Source organism: Eubalaena glacialis, chromosome 9 (assembly GCF_028564815.1).
Source record: "Eubalaena glacialis isolate mEubGla1 chromosome 9, mEubGla1.1.hap2.+ XY, whole genome shotgun sequence".
In the NCBI taxonomy this organism is placed as follows: domain Eukaryota; kingdom Metazoa; phylum Chordata; class Mammalia; order Artiodactyla; family Balaenidae; genus Eubalaena; species Eubalaena glacialis.
In genome coordinates this window covers 83,939,654-83,964,393 of record NC_083724.1, presented here as the reverse complement: position 1 = coordinate 83,964,393, position 24,740 = coordinate 83,939,654, and the positions used below count along the sequence as shown (strand labels likewise).

The 24,740-nt window shown below is 37.8% G+C and overlaps 1 protein-coding gene and 1 long non-coding RNA gene across 7 annotated transcripts in view; one reads left to right on the top strand and one right to left on the bottom strand.

The window, feature by feature from the left end:
- KIF27 (kinesin family member 27) overlaps nt 1-8,243 on the top strand; it is a 95,599-nt gene extending 87,356 nt beyond the window's left edge. For all 6 annotated transcript variants that reach the window (XM_061199291.1, XM_061199293.1, XM_061199292.1 and 3 more), the window contains one exon: nt 7,567-8,243. In XM_061199291.1, the coding sequence (XP_061055274.1) occupies nt 7,567-8,048 (482 nt within the window). In that variant the 3' untranslated portion in view covers nt 8,049-8,243. The remainder of the gene's footprint in view (nt 1-7,566) is intronic.
- On the bottom strand, nt 7,608-23,611 carry LOC133097981 (uncharacterized). The gene is made up of 3 exons (XR_009702094.1): nt 23,409-23,611; nt 12,245-12,281; nt 7,608-7,644 (listed from the first exon to the last, which is right to left on the bottom strand). It is a non-coding gene; the product is annotated as an uncharacterized LOC133097981 (long non-coding RNA).
- Nucleotides 23,612-24,740: the final 1,129 nt, after the last annotated feature.

The window sequence follows — 24,740 nt, the reverse complement described above, 5'->3', positions numbered from 1 at the left end:
GGTTTATCTCTGGGCCTTCTGTCCTGTACCATTGATCTATATTTCTGTTTTTGTGCCAGTACCATACTGTCTTGATTACTGTAGCTTTGTAGTATAGTCTGAAGTCCGGGAGCCTGATTCCTCAACCTCCGTTTTTCTTTCTCAAGATGGCTTTGGCTATTCGGGGTCTTTTGTGTTTCCATACAAATTGTGAAATTTTTTGTTCTAGTTCTGTGAAAAATGCCAGTGGTAGTTTGATAGGGATTGCATTGAATCTGTAGATTGCTTTGGGTAGTATAGTCATTTTCACAATGTTGATTCTTCCAATCCAAGAACATGGTCTATCTCTCCATCTGTTTGTATCATCTTTAATTTCTTTCATCAGTGTCTTATAGTTTTCTGCATACAGGTCTTTTGTCTCCTTAAGTAGGTTTATTCCTAGATATTTTATTCTTTTTGTTGCAGTGATAAATGGGAGTGTTTCCTTAATTTCTCTTTCAGATTTTTCATCATGAGTGTATAGGAATGCAAGAGATTTCTTAGCATTAATTTTGTATCCTGCTACTTTACCAAATTCGTTGATTAGCTCTAGTAGTTTTCTGGTAGCATCTTTAGGATTCTCTATGTATAGTATCATGTCATCTGCAAACAGTGACAGCTTTACTTCTTCTTTTCCGATTTGGATTCCTTTTATTTCTTCTTCTTCTCTGATTGCTGTGGCTAAAACTTCCAAAACTACGTTGAATAATAGTGGTGAGAGTGGACAACCTTGTCTTGTTCCTGATCTTAGTGGAAAGGGTTTCAGTTTTTCACCATTGAGAACGATGTTGGCTGTGGGTTTGTCATATATGGCCTTTATTATGTTGAGGTAAGTGCCCTGTATGCCTACTTGCTGGAGGGTTTTTATCATAAATGGATGTTGAATTGTGTCGAAAGCTTTTTCTGCATCTATTGAGATGATCATATGGTTTTTCTCCTTCAATTTGTTAATATGGTTTATCACATTGATTGATTTACATATACTGTAGAATACTTGCAGTTTTGGGATAAACCCCAGTTGGTCATGGTGTATGATCCTTTTAATGTGCTGTTGGATTCTATTTGCTAGTATTTTGTTGAGGATTTTTGCATCTATGTTCATCAGTGATATTGGCCTGTAGTTTTCTTTCTTTGTGACATCTTTGTCTGGTTTTGGTATCAGGGTGATGGTGGCCTCATAGAATGAGTTTGTGAGTGTTCCTCCCTCTTCTATATTTTGGAAGAAGGATAAGTGTTAGCTCTTCTTTAAATGTTTGAGAGAATTCGCCTGTGAAGGCATCTGGTCCTGGGCTTCTGTTTGTTGGAAGAGTTTTAATCACAGTTTCAATTTCAGTGCTTGTGATTGGTCCGTTTATATTTTCTTTTTCTTCCTGGTTCAGTCTCAGAAGTTTGTGCTTTTCTAAGAATTTGTCCATTTCTTCCAGGTTGTCCATTTTATTGGCATAGAGTTGCTTTTAGTAATCTCTCATGATCCTTTGTATTTCTGCAGTGTCAGTTGTTACTTCTCCTTTTCCATTTCTAATTCTATTGATTTGAGTCTTCTCCCTTTTTTTCTTGATGAATCTGGCTAATGGTTTATCAATTTTGTTTATTTTCTCAAAGAACCAGCTTTTATTTTTATTGATCTTTGCTACTGTTTCCTTCATTTCTTTTTCATTTATTTCTGATCTGATCTTTATGATTTCTTTCCTTCTGCTCCCTTCGGGGTTTTTTTGTTCTTCTTTCTCTAATTGCTTTAGGTGTAAGGTTATGTTGTTTATTTGAGATATTTCTTGTTTCTTGTGGTAGAATTGTATTGCTATAAACTTCCCTCTTAGAAGTGCTTTTGCTGCATCCTGTAGGTTTTGGGTCGTCGTGTTTTCATTGTCATTTGTTTCTAGGTATTTTTTGATTTCCTCTTTGATTTCTTCTGTGATCTCTTGGTTGTTAAGTAGTATATTGTTTAGCCTCCATGTGTTTGTATTTTTTTACAGATTTTTTCCTGTAATTGATATCTAGTCTCATGGCATTGTGGTCGGAAAACATACTAGATACGATTTCAATTTTCTTAAATTTACCAAGGCTTGATTTGTGGCCCAAGGTATGACCTATCCTGGAGAATGTTCCATGAGCACTTGAGAAGAAAGTGTATTCTGTTGTTTTTGGATGGAATGTCCTATAAATATCAATTAAGTCCATCTTGTTTAATGTATCATTTAAAGCTTGTGTTTTCTTATTTATTTTCATTTTGGACGACCTGTCCATTGGTGAAAGTGGGGTGTTGAAGTTCCGTACTATGATTGTGTTCCTGTCGATTTCCCCTTTTATGGCTCTTAGCATTTGCCTTATGTATTGAGGTGCTCCTATGTTGGGTGCATAGATATTTACAATTGTTATATCTTCTTCTTGGATCGATCCCTTTATCATTATGTAGTGTCCTTCTTTGTCTCTTGTAATAGTCTTTATTTTAAAGTCTATTTTTTCTGATATGAGAATTGCTACTCCAGCTTTCTTCTGATCTCCATTTACATGCAATATCTTTATCCATCCCCTCACTTTCAGTCTGTATGTGTCCCTAGGTATGAAGTGGGTCTCTTGTAGACAGCATATATATGGGTCTTGTTTTTGTATCCATTCATCCAGTCTATGTCTTTTGGTTAGAGTATTTAATCCATTTACATTTAAGGTAATTATCGATATGTATGTTCTTATTACCATTTTCTTAATTATTTTGCATTTGTTTTTGTAGGTCTTTTCCTTGTCTGTGTTTCCTGCCTAGAGAAGTTCCTTTAGTATTTGTTGTAAAGCTGGTTTGGGGGTGCTGAATTCTCTTAGCTTTTGCTTGTCTGTAAAGGTTTTAATTTCTCCGTCAAATCTGAATAAGATCCTTGCTGGGTAGAGTAATCTTGGTTGTAGTTTTTTCCCTTTCATCACTTTCAATATGTCCTGCCACTCCCTTCTGGCTTGCAGAGTTTCTGCTGAAAGATCAGCTGTTAACCTTATGGGGATTCCCTTGTATGTAATTTGTTGTTTTTCCCTTGCTCCTTTTAATATTTTTTCTTTTTATTTAATTTTTGATAGTTTGATTAATATGTGTCTTGGCATGTTTCTCCTTGGTTTTATCCTGTATGGGACTCTCTGTGCTTCCTGGACTTGATTGACTATTTCCTTTCCCATATTAGGGAAGTTTTCAACTGTAATCTCTTCAAATATTTTATCAGTCCCTTTCTTTTTCTCTTCTTCTTCTGGGACCCCTATAATTCAAATGTTTGTGCATTTAATGTTGCCCCAGAGGTCTCCAAGACTGTCCTAAATTCTTTTCATTCTTTTTTCTTTATTCTTCTCTGCAGTAGTTATTTCCACTATTTTATTTTCCAGGTCACTTATCCGTTCTTCTGCCTCAGTTATTCTGCTATTGATTCCTTCTAGAGAATTTTAAATTTCATTTATTGTGTTGTTCTTCATTGTTTGTTTGCTCTTTAATTCTTCTGGGTCCTTGTTAAACGTGTCTTGTATTTTCTCCATTCTGTTTCCAAGATATTGGATCATGTTTACTATCATTACTCTGAATTCTTTTTCAGGTAGACTGCCTATTTCCTCTTCATTTGTTTGGTCTCCTGGGTTTTTACCTTGGTCCTTCATCTGCTGTGTGTTTCTCTGTCTTCTCATTTTGCTTAACTTACTGTATTTGGGGTCTCCTTTTCGCAGGCTGCAGGTTTGTAGTTCCTCTTGTTTTTGGTGTCTGCCCCTAGTGTCTAAGGTTGGTTCAGTGGGTTGTGTAGGCTTCTTGGTGGAGGGGATTAGTGCCTGTGTTCTGGTGGATGAGGCTGGATCTTGTCTTTCTGGTGGGCAGGACTGCATCTGGTGGTGTGTTTTGGGGTGTCTGTGACCTTATTATGATTTTAGGCAGCCTCTCTGCTAATGGGTGGGGTTGTGTTCCTGTCTTGCTAGTTGTTTGGCATAGGGTGTCCAGCACTGTAGCTTGCTGGTCGTTGAATGAAGCTGGGTCTTAGCGTTGAGATGGAGATCTCTGGGAGAGCTTTCGCCGTTTGATATTACGTGGAGCTGGGAGGTCTCTGGTGGACCAATATCCTGAACTCAGCTCTCCCACCTCAGAGACACCGGCCTGACACCCGGCCAGAGCACCAAGACCCTGTGAGCCACACGACTCAGAAGAAAAGGGAGAAGAAAAGAAAGAAAGAAAGAAAAATAAAATAAAGTTATTAAAATAAAAAATAATTAGTAAAAATTAAAAAATTAAAAAGTAATAAAAAAAAAGAAAGAAACAAAGAAGAGAGCAACCAAACCAAAAAACAAATTCACCAATGATAACAAGTACTAAAAACTATAGTAAAAAAAAAAACCAGACAGACAGAACCCTAGGACAAATGGTAAAAGCAAAGCTATATAGACAAAATCACACAAAGAAGCATACACATACACACTCACAAAAAGAGAAAGAGGAAAAATATATACATATCTATATGTTAAAAAAAAAGGAAGAGAGCAACCAAATCAATAAACAAATCTACCAATGATAATAAACTCTAAATACTAAACTAAGATAATCATAAAGCCAGGAACAAATTAGATGCAGAAAGCAACCCCAAGTCTACAGTTTCTCCCAAAGTCCACTGCCTCAATTTTGGGATGATTCGTTGTCTATTCAGGCATTCCACAGATGCAGGGTACATCAAGTTGATTGTGGAGATTTAATCCGCTGCTCCTGAGGCTGCTGGGAGAGATTTCCCTTCCTCTTCTTTGTTCGCACAGCTCCCGGGGTTCAGCTTTGGATTTGGACCCGCCTCTGCGTGTAGGTCACCTGAGGGCATCTGTTCCCACCCAGACAGGATGGGGTTAAAGTAGCAGCTGATTAGGGGGCTCTGGCTCACTCAGGCAGGGGGGAGGGAGGAGTACGGATATGGGGCGAGCCTGCGGCGGCAGAGGCCGGCGTGACGTTGCACCAGCCTGAAGCGCGCCGCGCGTTCTCCCTGGGAAGTTGTCCCTGGATCACGGGACCCTGGCAGTGGCGGGCTGCACAGGCTCCCGGGAGGGGAGGTGTGGATAGTGCCCTGTGCTTGCACACAGGCTTCTTGGTGGCTGCAGCAGCAGTCTTAGCGTTTCATGCCTGTCTCTGGGGTTCGCGCTGATAGCCGCGGCTCTTGCCCATCTCAGGAGCTCGTTTAGGCGGTGCTCTGAATCCCCTCTCCTCGCGCACCCCAAAACAATGGTCTCTTGCCTCTTAGGCAGTTCCAGACTTTTTCCCGGACCCCCTCCTGGCTACCTGTGGCGCACTAGCCCCCTTCAGGCTGTGTTCACGCCGCCAACCCCAGTCCTCTCCCTGGGATCCGACCGAAGCCGGAGCCTCGGCTCCCAGCCCCAGCCTTCCCTGGCGGGTGAGCAGACAAGTCTCTCAGGCTGGTGAGTGCTGGTCAGCACCGATCCTCCGTGCGGAAATCTCTCCGCTTTGCCCTCTGCACCCCAGTTGCTGCGTTCTCCTCTGTGGCTCCGAAGCTTCCCCCCCACCCACCCCCCCGTCTCTGCCAGTGAAGGGGCTTCCTAGTGTGTGGAAACTTTTCCTCCTTCACAGCTCCCTCCCCAAGGTGCAGGTCCCGTCCCTATTCTTTTGTCTCTTTTTTCTTTTTTCTTTTGCCCTACCCAGGTACGTGGGGAGTTTCTTGCCTTTTGGGAGGTCTGAGGTCTTCTGCCAGCGTTCAGTAGGTGTTCTGTAGGAGTTATTCCACATGTAGATGTATTTCTGATGTATTTGTGGGGAGGAAGGTGATCTCCATGTCTTACTCCTCTACCATCTTGAAGGTCTCCCCCAAAACTCTATTCTTGTATCAATTTAAACCACTATAAAACTCTACATGTCAGGATACTAGAGTCAGAAAATCTAGTTGGGATCCTAATTTCTTTTACTGGCTGTGTGACTATGGGTGAATAAATCTTTCTTTAGTTTGTTCCTTCAGTGTTGAAATTCTGGAAGAGGGAAACTTTATATTGTGAGGAATCTCAGTGGGCTTGGGAGTGACCCTTTCCAATGAGCCCATCTCTGCTCTTTCTCATATGATCTTTAAAAATTAAGATGGCTGGCTCCCTCCCCCAGACACTGTGACCTGGGAATCAGGATTGTTTGTTTTTTCATTGAAATATAGTTGATTTACAATATTCTGTTAGTTTCAGGTGTACAGCAAAGTGATTCAGATATATATATACACACACACACTCTTTTTCAGATTCTTTTCCATTATAGGTTATTAGGCCAAAGGGTTTTTAAAAGCTTCCAGGTGACACTAATGGGCAGCAAAGTTTGGGAGCCACTGTGATCACTATGATCAACTTTGTACCTGCTAATTCCACATGAGGATCTATGTCATTTGCTAGTTCAAGTTTTTTGTTTGTGAGAAGAATTTTAAAAACTAGAAAATCAATCCTTTTTTTTCTTTTTTTTATTGAGTAGAGTTGATGTATGATATTATATAAGTTTCAGGTGTACAACAGAGTTATTCACAATTTTTAAAGGTTATATAGAAAATCAATTATGTTTTAAACCAGGGTCACAAACTAAAATGCCTGCAGGAGCCAGGAAGCCAAAGTGAGTGGTGGGACTGCAGCAGTTGTCTAAATTGGCAGGGGCAGCTCTGCTCCAGCTGCTGTTGCCAGGCAGAAATTGTCAGTTTTTCTCATTTTTCTATAAAATCTGGAAATCTATATTTTTATATGAAACTTTCCACTTTTTAAATTTTGCATCACATATTATTTTATAGGCTAAGTAAAACATGTCTGTGGGCAGATTTGGCTTGGGAGCTGCCAGTGTGCAACTTCTGTTTTTAAACTTGGTTCTCGCAGGACCAGAAGTGTACTAATTGCATCATCAACATATGTTAAAGTTGGCATTTTTTCTTTGCATTAGGTCTAGTAGGTATATGGACTTCCCTTAAGTAAGTTTTGTCTTTGATATTAGATTATTCTATGATTTGAGGGCCTCAAGCTTTGATAACTTCACTCACTCCTATCACTCATTCCAGCAGGGTGGTCCCCACTGAGGGGTATGCTGTCATTTCCATTTTGATGGTGAAAGCAGTGGCATGTACCCCAGAGTACATTCAGATGGAAGAACCCTGCTCTCATGCTTGGCGTGCCAATCAAGACTAGATTTTCACACATATAATGCCAAGTTCCAGAAGATTCCCTGGAGATATGACCAGGATTTGAAATGTGATTCACCAGTGGCAAGCCGAGCAGAGGCAGGTGTGGAAGGGCACCAGAGAGGCCTAAAGCACCTCTGTGTTTCCAAGGGTACCAAAATCTCTAGAAGACTACTTCTCAGTTTTGTTCTATTAATTGAAAGTTCTCAGTTATTCACATGCAAGATGCCTCTAAGTGAAATAAGTATAATTCATGTTCACACTTCTGTTCATCTCAAAGAAGTCACTTAACAAAAAAAGCTGGAAGACATCATTTATATTGCATGATAATAATGTAGTTATGTTAGGATATCATGATTAAAATACCTGTTTTGGAGGAAACTTCTAATTTTTTTTCTGCTTTTTGGATTATTTTTAGATAATGATGCTGGAAATGGAGTACAGAACCCAGAAGAAGCAGGCATGGTTTCAGAAGAATTCAAATGGGCATCCAGAACTGAAAGTATAAAATTAAGTGGAAGGGAAAGACAATTAGACAGTTCCACAAGCAGTTTAAGAACACAACCAAATCCTCAGCTCTGGGAAGAAGGCCCAGAATTACCACCAATTTATAGCTCTTTAGCACCCACTAGTGGGCATTTGTTAAGCAATGAGGACAAAACGGAAAGGGATGACAATCAGTTTACAAAATCTCACAGTCGACCAACACCCCAAATTCAGCCAGTAGGAAATGTGGCACAGTTGCAAAGTGTCACGCCTGTAAAGTTGTGTCGTAAAGAGTTACGTCAGATTTCCGCCTTGGAACTGTCGTTACGAAGTTCCAGTCTTGGAGTTGGGATTGGATCTATGACTGCTGATTCCATTGAAGTAGCTAGGAAAACGAGTGACTTAAAAACTTAGGCATTTAATAAGAAAAATTTTAATTTAGTAGGTGGGTAAGATTCCTTTTTCTAATCTGTTAAAAATTAAAGCTTAAGCTCACTAGCTGTTCCCTCAGGATAAAAGAAGGGGAGGAAGTAATCCCTAATCCTTTTGTATATGTATATCTTCTATAGTATATTTGAGGGCTTTTAATTTGTATTTCCATAATAACCAAGCACATGCTTTATCAAGTAATGGAACATTTAAATGTTTCCACTTCTAAATTTGCTTAAAATTTTTTCCAGGCATATTTGAAGAACAAAACTAAGAGTAGAATAATAAATTAAAATATCCATCAAATGTATATTATTATATAATATAAAAGTATATTATTAAGTATATTATTATATTATAAAAGTATGTTATAATACAATAATTATAATATAAATTTATATTGTTATTCTCAAATACAAGGATATTTTGTTATTTTTTTAAAAAACAGTTAAATATTGCTTATATCAGAGATAGAGTCACCTGCTGTGTATGTTTTGGCTGAAGCAGCTGAAAATTTGTGCCAGAATGCACTCTATGGGCTAAGGCAACTGGCTAGGTTTAGGGATTAAGGTTAATTTAGGGTCCTCAGAGGCTGAGTGATCATTCTTGACTTTTTAAACATGGTCTCTGCTCTTTTTTCTGGAATTGCTTTTAGAGTATTATATTATTGGTTTGCTAATATTATGGAATATAGGTTTATCATCTCTCTCCTGCCCTATCTATTCAGCATATCTCTCATTATGCTACTAAAATTGGGAGAAATGAATACAGTTCCATGGAATAGGGAAACAAGGATAGAATAACACTAAAGTATTCTAACATATCAAGGAAAAGGTATCTGGTCATATGGAGTACACCTGTAAAGCTTGACATCTAGCCAGAGGATCTTTAGCTAATAAGTTGATGGGCTTAATCTGAGATTTTTTTCCTCTACAACCTGGTTAGTCAGGCCTGTACACAGGCCGCCCAGATTGCACGGGGGTTGTAAATATGTAAATGAAGTTTTTTCTTCAAGATATTTTTGGTCTAAATCTTATTATATAATGTAAACCTCAGTTTGAAATTAAGAACTCAACATTGCTTTGCCCAACAAATTTTTCATCATATTTTTCAATCACAGAAAACATTTCATTATAATGACCAGAGGTATGATTTTGTTACTTATGTTGTTATTTTTGTTACTTTTCCAAACTTTTGCTTGTAAAATAAAGTTTTTTCTTAAACCAATTAATGTTTGGCGTGGGCAGTAGCAAAATCACCCTGATTTATGGAAGCTTACTCCATGAGAGTAACCCACTTTATTACTGACTCCAACTTTTCCTACCTGATGCTAAGTTTTTTCTTTTGTTCTTTCCTTTATTGCTATTGACCCTGACCATCTTACCTAAGACCCAGACTGTTGCCCTGTGCTCAAAGACTGTTTTCCTTTTCTAGTTTCTAGCCCCTAGGAAGTAGGGTTCCTTGGTCTTACTGGTAAAAAAAAGTTTCCTATAGGAGAAGAAAACCAAACCAAAACAAACTTCTAAGTTGGTGAATAGTTTCTAGATCTCTTAAGTATGGTATTAAAACTCATTTGAATTATGGGTTAAATAGACTTCCGTGGACTTAACCTGGAAACGGAACCACAAGTTATAACTTCGGCCCAATGAGAAACTGTTTCAACCAACAAATTTACAAACCACCTTAGAGATTTTATTTTTAACAGGGACTATTTGAAGTCAGATTCCTGTTTTCAGCTAGTTTTCTCTTTTTGCCTTTGGTTTGTATGATATGTATTTAATATATATCGTATATAATGTGTGTTTTAGATAGATAGATAGACAATGGCAAAAGGCCAGTGCCTTAGCAAAGCACAGCAATCATATATTTATTAATATGTACATATTTATTAATGAAGCCCCTAATTTTAAGTTCCTTATAAAATTAAGTAATAATTTAGAAATAATTCATATAAGAATGTATTTTGACATTGGAATTCTGCTTGCCCAAGAAATGGACACATATTTGCTTTACCTGTGGAAAATATAAACACATTTTCTAAAAGCCAGCTCACTAACAAAGCAAAAAAATTTATATTAAACCAACAATGAGTAGATTTGATAATGCAAATGTGAACTGACATCTAAATAACAAAGGTACAATTTTTTTCTTCCTTTTGGTTAAACATACATCCTTTATATGCTATGATAGATTTCAGATAAATACTCAAACAAACACGTATAAATAATGTCCTGGATAATATATTCTGGGAGTGAACCTCTTGTCTTTCTAGTTTAGTCAGTGCACTCACAAAGGAAAGAAAAATTGTCATCTCCCCCAAGGCAAGTTCAATTTTTTTTACATTAACTAATAATAAATTTACCCTCTGTTTCACATGCTCTCCTTAGTCTAAACATTTTGTCATTGTTTGCCTTTTTGCGTGTATATGAAATACGTTTGTGGGGTTTTTTTTGTTCATTATTATTTTTCCACCTATAACAGAGCATTTGGAAAGAAACATATTTGCCTCCATAAAGTACTAGTTCTTTCCCTAACTCCAGAGTGTTGTAGATAACAGAGTTGGAGAATTCTATGAGTATGGGAACTATGGGTGGCAAGAACATCAGTGAAGGTGCTTTTGTGCTTTAATGTTTGCTTTCTTTTGCTAATGTTTCCCCCCTCCTTAGTTCTTCATATCTTCATGAACTCAGTGTCCAAGGAGTCAGCAAAAATATACATATGATCTTCAGTAATGTGGACTTTATTGCCATTGGCTTGTTTGTAATAATCCAGGTCAATAAAGTGATAAATGCTTATTTAAGAATGGGCGTCTTATATCTTAAAACAAAGTGTCATACTAAGTCTTAGAATGAATTGCTAAGAAGTCAAGTCCTTAGTGGGAGTTTGGTTCTATAGTCAACACAAATTCTCATGCATTAAATGCAAGTGTGACATGTTTTGCTCTTTCATTTATTTCCTTAGGCACATACTTGTGATTTTATAAAACACTGGAGTATGAATAATGAAAGCTCAGTGTCCACTCATGTCTACAATTCCTCTCTCAACTTCACTGGAATTTTTTAAAGTATTCATTATGTATATTTTACATTTAAAGATATAACAGGCTGCAGGCTGCCTTGATTAGTATTGATAACATATTTCTTCTATGTTTATATTTTCAAAAATTGAAAATAAAGTTGAGACTGAGATCTTGTCACAATAAATATCTCAAATGCATTGGGTATGTAGTATTTTGAGCTCATCTGGGCAGTAGTGTTCAAAGGGCGGTTATGGGAGCATCTTTCTAATGGGGAGGAGTATTTTATCACTGTCATTGTTTACCTTGATGCTGATAATAAGAAGTAGACTGACTTTTCATAAGTTTCATTGTTTTAAAATTCTCTACAAACAATGCACCCCTTAATGCCTGCATCAGAGGTGACTGCTTCCATTCCTTGCTTTTGGAATGCAGTGCATACGTGGCACCGAATACTAGAGTGGTGTTTGATTTTTATAATGGCCTTCATGTTGACACCAACAATACCTCAATGTGGTGGTAGTTAGAACAAGAGAAATTATAAAAAGAAAGCTCAGAAAAACTTGATGTTATAATGTTGGCTTTTGATATTTTGCATAGTTCTTATTTGTCCCTTTTTATATCTTTTTTCCTAGGAATGTCCACAATGAATCAACAGAATTGTCACTATTGTAATTTAACTGAACCCAAATATATAGACTTAGATTTAGGTATTAGGTTCTACTGGTAAATTATTACACAAAACTCTACTGAGTTATCTCTACAGCACTCAAAGAGAAAAATAGAACAATCTCACAGACTTTGTTATAATGAGCAAGATCCTTATATGCCCAAGGAACAGAACCATTCACAACAGAAGAGTAGAAAACTAAACATCTAAAAACTTGTATACTCACGATTTTTGGAAATTTAAAACTCCATTTATTAGTAAATACTTGTGTAATTAAAGTAGAACAAAAGAAATGCATCTTGAAACAATATTTGCATACTGTATTGTGTTTTCAAGCTTATTACAGTATATACAAAGCAAGGTATGATTTTTCAAGTCCAAAGTGGTAAATATTGTTAGAATTTATTTGATCTGAGGGGTCTCTTAAAAGAACCACTTCTTGAACCCTGCCCCAAGTAACAACAACAAATTATAGGCAGATTATAGCTTACTTACCCCTCACTCCCCACAGTGTTCCAGGATTCAAATAGCTCTGATAAAAACAGAAGAAAAAGAGGTTTATTTTAAAGCATTCCATAGGCCAGCAAGGAATTTTCAAAAATATTTTGAGAGAATATATTTTATTTCTCTTGAAACAACATAAATTTAACTTCGCTCTTTGGCTATCTCTATACCCTAAAGAATACCCCTAGTTAGTATTGAATTTGCCATTTGAAAATATACATCCCAGTTTTTAATACTGATCTCTCTTCCTATGATTACTATTAATTCAGGATTGTATGAAAAAAAGCCACCCTAGACAGAATTTGAATGGAAATTGTGGAGCCATTCAATAGAGAATTACAAGAAACATTAGTTTTAAATAAATTTCATCAGTTGTAACATAAACTGAAGAATTTAAGTGATTTTACCGTTGAAGAACCATGAAGAGTATGCAAAAACAAACACTGTAGGCAGAACTGACAGGATTTATCTTTATAAAACAATACTTAACCATTTTGTTTAATTTTTCTCTCTGCTAAAATATCCCTGAATTTTTCTCCTGAAAAATCTTTGGCTAAAAGACTTCCATTCATAATTACAAACCAGCAGCTCTTAGACTGCCTTGAGAGGCTGAACTGATGTTATTCATTTTTGTTTGTGGCCTGCGGTGGTATTTCATTGTTCGCCATGAAAACGAGTAAGGAGTTAATCTGAATTGAACTGATTTATAATTTTGATAATTTATAAGTATTATCAAAGTTTTGTTGTTACTTTCTAGCGTGATTATTTTTTTCTAGATCGGGAAAAGGGCAAGGTATTTGTATACTGAGGTGCCAGTCTTCTTTTGAAATTCATACCCATCACCTGGGGGTTGGGCCGCATTTAAATTGTTCCATTGGAGCCTGGAAGTAAGCCTGTCTGTTTCACTGGACATTTTCCCTAGGTGTCACTGGCTGTAAGACAACCAGAACATGATCAGAATGACCCAGGTTATAATCTTATTAATGGAGTACCTTAAATAATTATATTTTCTAAAACAGCAAACAGCCATTTTTAAAAAAAAAAAAATTTATGAATCACTCCCTTGCATTTAAAATCAAAATCTTATTTTTCAAATGCAACTCTAATTATTTAATAAATTATTTGGTAGTGAAACTACTGTTTTTACTACATGTAAATAGTTTGTTGCTTTATCAAATAAATATATAAAAGTACTTTGAAAACTAAAGCATCATACATGTTTATGATAGAATTACAAGTAGGTTTTCCATAGGGTTGGTTGTCAAAATGTGATAACTTTTTAGCACAAATGTGGTTGCTTACTTTATATATATCAAAAAACATTTTAAAACAAATTCTCAGAGTTTTAATTATATATGTTAGCAACAGTAGAAATAACTAGTCTCTGGAAAGTTTCATGTGAATTCAATTCTCACAAGAAAATATTTTAAAGACTTGGCTGAGTCTATTTTTATAGGCCTCAGAAGTGCTTCATGACTATTTCTTTGATTTACAAACAAAAAATATGTTTTTACTGGGTTTTTAACCACCAGTTTTTGGCCATTTGTTACTTATTTCTTTAGTAACAATTATATTTTTTTGTTATTGATGAATTCTGGCTAGAAAATAACTTTTCTGGGACTTCCCTGGTGGTGCAGTGGTTAAGAATCTGCCTGCCAATGCAGGGGACACGGGTTCAAGCCCTGGTCCGGAAAGATCCCACATGCCGCAGAGCGACTGAGCCTGTGCGCCACAACTACTGAGCCCGTGCGGCACAACTGCTGAGCCCATGCACCGCAACTACTGAAGCTGGCACGCCTAGAGCCCGTGCTCCGCAACAAGAGAAGCCACCGCAATGAGAAGCCTGCGCACCACAATGAAGAGTGGCCCCCGCTCGCCACAACTAGAGAAGCCCTGAGCGCAGCAACAAAGACCCAACACAGCCAAAAATTAAAAAGAAAATAACTTTTCTTAAAAGTGAAAAGTCTAGTTTCTATTTGGTAAATATTTTAAGCTCAATTTTTCCCTCAGGGAAACTGTAAAAGTTAATTTTTTGGTACATGTATAGGTATGTGATCAAATTAACAGCAAAGTCAGTCTTTGGCCTTTCATACTCTTAGCTACTATATACAAGAAGTATATTAGAATTAAATCTAACATTACCACGGCAGTCTCCTTTGTAAGTATTTGAGGGAAGCTCATTTCCCTTAGTTTGCAAGTGTCTGCCAATGTTAAGGAATATTTTGTCTCTATTTAGATCAAAGCATCCATGACCTGTGCAGCCAAGTAATCAAAGAGAAGGCCAAGACTTTAAGTGTAATGGAACCTATAATCAGAAGTATTCTACTGGATTGTGAACAAATAGAGAGGAAGAATACTAACATACACTTTTCCTGGGAGAGTTACTTTCATTGGTCCTCTTATAAGGTTTATTACAAAGTTCACTATCTCACTAATCACTGAGAAGGGAAACTAGATGTAAGGACCTGATTATGTGAGTTTAATTGGCCAGGCTACAGCAAACCAAAACACCCTTCAGAACCAGGCCAGTACCCCGGGGTTTAGTTCTTGTATGGGGAAAAATCTGTGCCTCTTTCAAAGGGTGAGCTGATAATTAAAGTTACTTGTATTCTGAAGACATCACAAAAATGGCATCTATAGACAACTGATGGAAATTTTCTTTAGATATTTAATTTATAGGCATTTTTCTGCTTTATGTTTTCTATTAACCTTTTATCATTGAGGCTAGAGCTGAGAACTAAAAGCCCTATCACTCAAGGAACTTACATTGATTGCAGTGATGAGTACTATGGAGAAAATAAAGCAGGGTAAGGGAATAGAGAATCAAGGATGCTTTTTTTTTAGTTAGAAATTGTTTCTGAGTTAGGCAAACACACAAAGCTGTAAAAACCAGATGTAAGCTCACCAACTTAAAAATTGCTTTTCAATTGACCCAGTGCATGCATGCTCAAAAGGGGCAATTATCATAAATTGCATGTGAACACAGAAATCACATCCAGCCAGTTTTTATGGGAGGGGAAGAGCACTGACTAATTTTGCTGAGCCATTGGAAACTGCTCTAGATCTACTGTTTTGATCTATACATTTGCTTAGGACTTATTTCAAGTTTAGGGTCACATTTCACTTAAAAATTTTTTGAGATATAATTCACATAACAAAAAATTTACCATCTTAAAGTGCACAATTCAATAGTTTTTAGTATATTCACTGTGTTGTGCAATCTTACTAATTCCAGAACATTTTCATCATGCCAAAAAAACCTCTGTTCTTATTAGTAATCAGTCCCAATTTTCGTTTTCTCCCATCCCCTGGCAACCACTAATCTCTGTCTCTGTGGAATTGCCTATTTTTGCCATTTCATACATCCTTTAGTGTATGGCTTCTTTTCCTTAGGATAATGTTTCCAAGATTCATTCATGTAGCCTGTAAGAGTATTTCATTCCTTTTTATGACTGAATAATAATCCATTATGTGGATATACCACACTTTGTTTATCCATTCATGAGTTGATGGACATTTGGATTATTTCTATTTTTTGGCTCTTATGAATAACCATGCTATGGAATGCTATAAACATCTGTGTACAAGCTTTTGTGTGAATATGTTTTCAGTTATCTTGGGTATACGCCTAAGAGTGGAATTTCTGATTCATATGGTAAATCTACATTTAACTTTTGGAGAGATTGCCGAACTGTTTTCCATAGCAGCTGCACCATTTTACATTCCCACCAGCAGTATATGAGGGTTCCAATTACTTTACATCCTTGCCAACACTTGTTATTGTCTGTCTTTTTTATTATACCCATCCTAGTGGATGTGAAGTGGTATCTCATTGTGGTTTTGAGTTACATTTTCCTAATGACTAATGATACTGAATATTTTTTTCATGTGTTTATTGGCCGTTTGTTTATCTTCTCTGGAGAAATGTCTGTTCAAATCCTTTGCCCCTTTAAAATTGAGTTATTTGTGTTTTCAATGTTGAATTGTAAGAGTTCTTTATATTTGCTAGATACAAGTCCCTTATCAGATATGATTTGCAAATATTTTCTCCCATTCTGTGTTGTCTTTTTACATTTTTGTTGGTGTCCTTTGCATTGCAGAAGTTTTTGCTTTTGATGAAATCCAGTTTATCTTTTTTTCTTTCGGTTGTTTGTGCTTTAGTTGTCATATCTAAGAAACCATTGCCTACTCCAATATCATACAGATTTACACCTGTCTTTCCTTCTAAGAGTTTTATTGTTGGGACTTCCCTGGTGGCGCAGTGGTTAAGAATCCACCTGCCAATGCAGGGGACACGGGTTCGAGCCCTGGTCCGGGAAGATCCTACATGCCACGGAGCAACTATGCCCATGCGCCAGAACTACTGAGCCTGCACTCTAGAGCCTGTGAGCCACAACTACTGGGCCCGCGTGCTGCAACTACTGAAGCCCATGTGCCTAGAGCCCGTGCTCCGCAACAAGAGAAGCCACCACAGTGAGAAGCCCGCGCACCACAACGAAGAGTAGCCCCCGCTTGCCGCAACTAAAGAAAGCCTGCGCGTAGCAACGAAGACCCAAGCAGCCAAAAATAAATAAATAAATAAAAAGAGTTTTATTATTTTAGTTCTTACATTTATGTCTAGGGTCCATTTTGAATTAATTTTTGTATATGGTGTGAGGTAGAGGTTCAACTTCATTCTTTTGCATGTGGATATCAAGTTGTCTCAGCACCATTTATTGAAAAAAACTATCTTTTCCTTATTGAGTTGTCTTGGCACCCTTGTTGAAAGCTAATTGACCATAGATGTTTGAGTTTGTTTATGGACTCTTGATTCTATTCCATTGGCTTATATCTTATGCTAGTGCCACACTTGATTACTGTAGCTATGTAGTAAATTTTGAAGTTGGGAAGTGTCAGTTTACCAGCTTTATCCTTTTTCAATATTGTTTTGGCTATTTGGGGTCCCTTGAGTTTGAATATGAATGTTAGGAACAGCTTATCCATTTCTGCAAAAAAGTCTGTTGGAATTTTGATAGGAATTACATTGAATATGTAACTATATTTGGGGAGTATTGCCATCTTAACAATATTAAGTTTTCCAGTCCATAAACATGGGCTGTCTTTTATTTATTTATATCTTTAATTTCTTTTAACCATCTTTTGTAGTTTTCAGTGTACAAGTCTTATGCTTCTTTGGCTAAATTTATTCCTGAATATTTCTTTTCTTTGGATGCTATTGTAAATGGACTTGTTCTATTAATTTCATTTTCAGATTGTTCATTGCTAGTGTATAGAAATACAACTAATTTTTGTATATTGATCACAATTTGTGGTGGATAGTAAATTTGGGTTAGAAACACACCACACCATGAATCAAGGAACTTAGGTAATGTTTACCCATACAAACTGACTGAACGAGCAGAAATCCACCTTTTTTTTTTTTTTTAATTGGCCGCGCTGCACGGCTTGCAGGATCTTAGTTTGAAGATGTTAACCAGGGATTGAACCCATGCCCCCCTGCAGTGGAAGCTCGGAGTTCTAACCACTGGACTGCTAAGGAATTCCCAGAAATCCAACTTTTTGTTGTTGATGATGATGATAACTTTTTAGCTGATTATTTTAAGATTATTCCTTCAAGAATTATTTCTGTTTTTCTTATTGCTAGGTGAAGGATGGTAAGAGCATAGAGCACCGCTAGGTAATTTGGCTTTTGTAGTCTATAGTCTCAGGTCTTTCACATGTATTTTTCCTATTTAAGTAAAACACAAAAGGAACAATCCTCAGCACCCTGTCTCTCTGTATCATGAGGATACTTTCTGCATATTCCTCAATGCTATATATTTTAAAGATTAATGGTGATGCAGAGAAAGCTAATTTATTCAACCAATTTCTATGTGCTAGGTGTTATGCTAAATGCTAAATGCTAAAAAAAACAGTTTAATAAATCACAGACCCATCCACCAAGAAGCACTGTCTGTTGAATAAAGAAAGACAGTAACATTTTGACCATTTGAATGCATACAAGGAGCCTGGCACTCTAGTGACATACAAGTGAGTAAAAGGCCAGGTTTCTGTTTTAATGGGACTCACAATATAAAGGAGAATATAATGGCTCTGGTAAAAATATAGAGGGCACTATGGGAATATGGAGGAATGGCTTTTAACGTTCAAGGGTAAGGGAAGGCTTCCCTAAGAAGGTGCCCCTTGTGTCTTTTTTTTTTTTTTAAAGATTTATTGATTGATTGATTGCTATATTGGGTCTTCGTTTCTGTGCTAGGGCTTTCTCTAGTTGCGGCAAGCGGGGGCCACTCTTCATCGCGGTGCGCGGGCCTCTCACTATCGCGGCCTCTCTTGTTGCGGAGCACAGGCTCCAGACGCGCAGGCTCAGTAGTTGTGGCGCACGGGCCCAGTTGCTCTGTGGCATGTGGGATCTTCCCAGACCGGGCTCGAACCCGTGTCCCCTGCATTAGCAGGCAGATTCTCAACCACTGCGCCACCAGGGAAGCCCGCCCCTTGTGTCTTAATGGACAAGTTGGGTTTTAGAAGGTATAAGAATAAGAGGAATAGCATTTTAGATCAGGAAACCCCATTACAAAGGCTAAGAAAGGGGAGACAACACCATATACTCAGGGAACTGCGAGCAGTTTAGTAATGGTCCTAGTACACTGGGGACTCCAAATAAGGATCTGCTGAGTGACTGAATTAGTGCTGGGTGTAAGGGATGGCTGAAGCTGAGGATAGGAAGGTAGCTTAGATCACAAAAGGACCACACTAAAGAATCGAAAGGCTATGGAAAACCTGCTGCATTTATTCTGTACAATTTACACAGCAATTGGACTGGTTTACTTTTGCTGCCCGAAATCCTTTTTCTTTAGACATACTACAGATGATGTACAAAATACCAGAAGAGAATTTAAAACCCATTAGGTAGAACTAATTATTTACAAATAATTTATAGGTGATATCTATGTCTATATCTATGCATAACATCGATTTTATTCACTGCAAGGCTCCTGAGGAAAATCCTTTTTTTTTTTTTTTTGGTCTAGTGTGAGAGGGTATTTTAAAAATTAATTATTTTTGAAAGTATAAAATAGCCTTTCATAAAACAATTCCATATTCATGTAGGTCATTTTTCAAATTCAAGTTAGTGACGTTTGACTTCATATAAATAGTACACTATAAAGAACACCATAGTAAGGGCAAGGGAAGGAGGTAGCTGAGTCAAAATACTAGCAAAGCCATATTGACATTTCTATTTTGTAGTGGGCAGTGTGAAGGTAGAATGAAAAAGTTTAGCTTATTTGATTTATCCAATTCTCTTGAAAAAGATATTTTAAAATTAATTATTAATCAGGAATAGTTCTACTTACAATCTTAATATTACTGTGGGATGATTAATGATCAGTCTATTAAGTTGACTGAATTAAAAACAATAATACTACAACATTTCCCTCTTCTCACTTGGCATTAATTTTTTCTTAAGTGTAAGAAAAAATTTTTTTCTTACATTTTTTCTTGTCATTTCTTTCAAAGTGACAGCATATATGGTTTGAGTCAAATAATTACAAGGCTCGTAACAATAAACAGAAGGCCCTGCTCCATTGGTCGTCACTCTGATGCCTGCTTCTCAAAGGAAAACTGCTGTTCTACTATTTGACTCCACGTTTCTAAAGAGCACATTTCTACTGCCATGGCTTAGTTAGTCCGTTTTAGCCATTTTATGCCATTTACTAATTTCCCAATATGCTTATATCCCATTGTTCAGTGTTTATATATTTTAATCCCTATTTTATATATTGTCCACAGCATCCCATGTTATATCAGTCAGGAGAGGTTAATTATGCTGCATTAACAAATTACCACAAAAACCTCAGTGGCCTACAACAATAAAGGGTTACTTCTCATTTACACAGCATGTCGGTGGCAGGTCAGCTGCAGTTCGCTCTACGGTGTCTGCATTCAGGACTCAGATGGCCAGAGGCAGCCTCTAACAAGTGCCCACCTTGTGGCAGGGCCAGAGACATGGCTCTAAAGCTTCTGCCTGTGCCTCTATTTCCCTGGCCACTGTAATTCACCCTGCCAGGTCTGACATCAATGGGGCAGGGAAGTATAATTCTCCTCCAGGAAAGTAACATCAAGTATTAAACAATCATATAGTCCACCACAATTATTTTGTTTTCCCTGGAATTTATAGCCCCCTCTTTCTTGGGTTGCTTAGTTTTCTCTATACCCTATCACCATTTCATCTCTATATGTTCCACCAGAGCTGTGAAATTTCTCTCATAAGGTTCAAACACAGTAGGTAATCGATTAATTCTGTGGTTTTTATAGTTGTTGTTGTTTTGTTTTTTCCTTGGAGACATCCCTTCTGGAGCCCTCCATCCTCCTGTGTCAGAGTAGACTGCTCTCCAGGCCTGCCACACAGTCGTCATCCTGGAACTTCCCTTCACCTTTATCTCAGGAATTCTATTTTCTCCTTTGTTGGAGCTCCTGTTTACCAGGTAGGTCCTATGTGTTTCTGTTTCTTGGTTTACACCCTTATTTTGATGAGGCATCTCCCTCTAGTAGATTCCTGAGCATATGTGAGTTAAAATTTTTTACTTTGACATCTTTTTCTGTTCCCTCCATTGTCTCTGTTTCCTTTCTTTTTTTCTTCTTCTTCTTCTTTCTTTCCTTCCTTCCTTCTTTCCCTCCCTCTCTGCCTTTTTCTTTTCTTCTTTCTTTCTCCTGTTTGTTCATTTCAGGCTCTTTCATGTAAGGAGGTTTCTTCAAATATCTGGAGATCCTGGACTATTCACTATTGACTAACAGTGGATGAGAGCTTCTGTTGGTAGGAACAGGACTTGTCTACTGTTGGGCTTCACTGTAAAGAGATAGGTGACAAGCCACATTCTCCATTACAGAACCCCCAATTGTCAATGTTTGTAGGCCTTTACTCTTGGACCAGCTGGTCTTCCACCCAGAGGAAGCTTCTAATTCCCTGACAGGATCCCAGCATTCTAGAATCTGAATTCGGGAATGAAGCTGGGGTGGGGGGGATATGTCTCATAACTCAACATGCACAACTTCATTTAATTCTGCTTTTCTACGAAGTGAGTCATCCCTGTCCTCAGCTCTGCCTGGGGTCCAGAGGAGCTCTGAGTCAAACTCTCCAGAAAGTAAACTTCCTATCTGCTGAGTTAAGGCAGCAGGGAATGGGTTAGGGACTGGGGGAAGGAAGGATCCCACTGTTCATCATAAAACCTTCATAATAAATTCTCATTCTCAGTTCCACTCTACTTCTGCTTTCAGAGGTGCGGCAGCTCTAGCTTCAGACCCTTTCCAGGGTCTGGGATGTGAAACGGTTCACTCTGGCTGGCTCAACCTCCTCCCAGAAGCTTAGATATTAAATTTCCTAGTTTGGGTAAGTTAGTTGTCACTCATCCATCTCCTTCCATGTTCCTAAGTTTGTTGACATCCTTCTTCAGCAGGGATCTTTTTTCCTGTTTGCATTGTCTTTATGGGTTTATACCTTTTTTATCCCTTCACTCTCATTTTAATGAGGTATCTGGAGTGAGTAGAGAAAAACATGTGATCAATGCACCGTGTTTAACCAGAAGTCTCCTTACCATTAACATGAATAGATGTAACGAACATGTTTTCTAAGTGGGAAAAGTCCAAGTATAGTTATAGGCAATTCTATAAGAATTAGATATAGATTAGTACAATAATATACCTAAATTTTACTGAGTGCTTATATGTGCTAAAAAGTCTTTTAAATGCTTATATGTATTATATATATTAATATTTTATCCTCACAATAACCCCATGAGATGGATGCTGTGATTCAACACCTAGCAGTCTGACTCCAGACCACCTATGCTATATAATGGGGTACTTCATGTTTTAAACTACAGGTAATCTTGTTATTTTCAACTTGTCAGGCCTCTAATCAATCCCTATTTATTGTTAGCTTAAGCTATAGCTGAGGTTTTTCACATAGAATTTTAACATTTACAGCACATTATTTGATGTGGCAAGGCTAGCGTCACTTTTGATGTGTCTATTTGAAGATACATGTTGGAGGTAGGAGTAGTTTATGACAAATTTTAAAGCATAGTCATTTAAACTGGGAACCCTGGCATGTGTTTGTTTTATAATACAGACAGATGGGCATTTCCTCTTAAAGAAAGCAGTCACCATCTGTAATCTGAGAGGTCAAAGAGAAGCAATTAGAAATCTCACATTAGTAACAAAACTTTAAAGTGCCTGAAACATGCAAGAGTTTAACATCTTAAATCACTGATGGCCTTGAACACCTTAATTCAGAGCATTCAGCCCCTCATTCTTTGAAGATTTTAGGACCAGGCTCATTATCACTCTCTTCAAGGCTACTCACTACTCCAACACCACTGTCAGGTCTGCAGAAAATTCTTTGCAAGATATAGATATAGATATAGATATAGATATAGATATCTTTCAAATCCTTACTGCCTCTCAGTTCCTTGACCATCTCTCTTGGAACGATCTTTGCCCTCTGCTATCTCAGCTACCCACTCTTATGGTCATTCCCTACACCTTGACATTACTGACATTACTTCTAATTTTAATTTCAAGCCTACTACTCTCCAACCCAACTCTTCTCTTTTCAGGTCATTCTCTGTGGTACCTAAACTCCAACAGTTCTTCAACCTGATCAGAAACACCATTCCATTCACTCTCCCATCTTATCACAGTTCCCCACCCCTCTCAAAGCCTTATTTCTTACCACATCTGAAATTATAACGCCTCCTTTGCATCTACCCTCAACTACCCTTTGCCGATCTCTCCCCATCCTACTTGCCCAGCCAAATCTCAGTCCTGGGTAATCCAAAACTGCCTACTCAGTGCTTGCACATCGCATGAGCAACTAAATCTGTCTGGAGAAAAATGCACAACCATACTGACTGGTCTCACTATAAATTCATGGCCACTCACTCAGGTGCGCCCTTATTAGTGCCTGGAAACCTTACCATGTTCCCCTCATCAATTCCCTCTCCCACACTGACAGACCAGTATTTCATCTCTCTTCCCCTCTCCCTCCCCCGCTAACTCCCCCCTTATTACTTTCAGTTAATAACTACATGAGCCACAGTAGGCTAAACTGCTATAACAAACAAAAATGTTATGGCTCCCACTCAATAGAAATTTATACCTTGCTCACAGAATAATCCAGAGTGTGTGTTCCAGGTCAATGGGCAGCTCTCCTTCATCCCTGCACATTCTTTCTTGTGGTTCTGCCAACCCCAGGGACTTGTAGTCATCTGCATAATCCAGCTGGCAGGAAGGAAAAACCGCATGAAGGAGGCACACTGGCCTGGCAGTGGCCGACATCATCTCTGCTCACATTCCAGTAGCAATAACTTCACATTTGACCATACCCAACTGAAAGAAAGGCTGAGAAAAATAGTCTCTGTGGTCAGAAAGAAAGAGACAATACATTGTGATGGACAATTAGCAGTCTCCCAAAATGATCTTGTTTCTTATTTCACTGAGAAAATAGAAGCAACTAGAAAAGAACTTCTACTTTGTCCCACTATCAAATCCACAAGCCTACTTTGATATGTCCCATATATGTGGGGACTGGAGGGATTATATTTCTAGGCTGTCCCCAATCACAAACGGGCAGTTTCCAAGCTTTCAGTTAGAACAACATGGTCATAATGACCACACCACCTAATCACAAAGTTCAAACATACCTTCTTTCCTTGCACTTTTCGACCTCTGTGGTTTTGGATATTGTGATCAACCCTCCTTCCTGCCCCTGTCTTTGTGAAACTCCAATGTATCTTGCTTTGGTGATTCTGCGTTTCTCTGGTTCTCCTCCCACTTCCTCCTCTCTTTCTTTGCTGGCTTCTCTATCTAGAGTAGATCCCTTTTTTATTTGTTGGCTTTTCTCATCTAGGTCTGAGCTTCTTAAACTTTAATATGATACAAATCACTTGGGGTTCTTGTTAAACTGAAGACCTGATTCAGCAGGTCTGGGGTGGGGAGGGCTGAGATTCCACCTTTCCAACAAACCCTCTGGTGATGCTGGGCCAGTGCGGCTGGGCCATTGACCATGCTTTGAGTAGCAAGGTTCTAAAGAAGATGTTCTCCAAGATTCTGCCCTTTGTTTTCTTCTTTTCTCTCACAGTGATATCACTGCTAGGCTGATAACTTCCCAATCTATCTTCTAGTTCAACCCTCTTACCCTTACTTCAAAACCTTTACATCTAACTTCTCAGTGTCCACCTCTATCTGGCTGTCTCAACAATCTTTCAAACCCTTAAAATGTCCAAGTCTAAATTGATATCTCAAGAAGCAGTTCCTATTCCTATCTCTAACTGTCTTTTTTCTATCTTCTTTAGTTATCTCCAAACTCAAAACAACCATTACCTTTTATTTTTCTCTTCCTCCTTCATGTATGTTCTCAAGCAATCCCCTCTTACTGGAAAACCAATTAATCAAATGCCAAATTCTGTAGATTCTGCTTCCACATCATCTT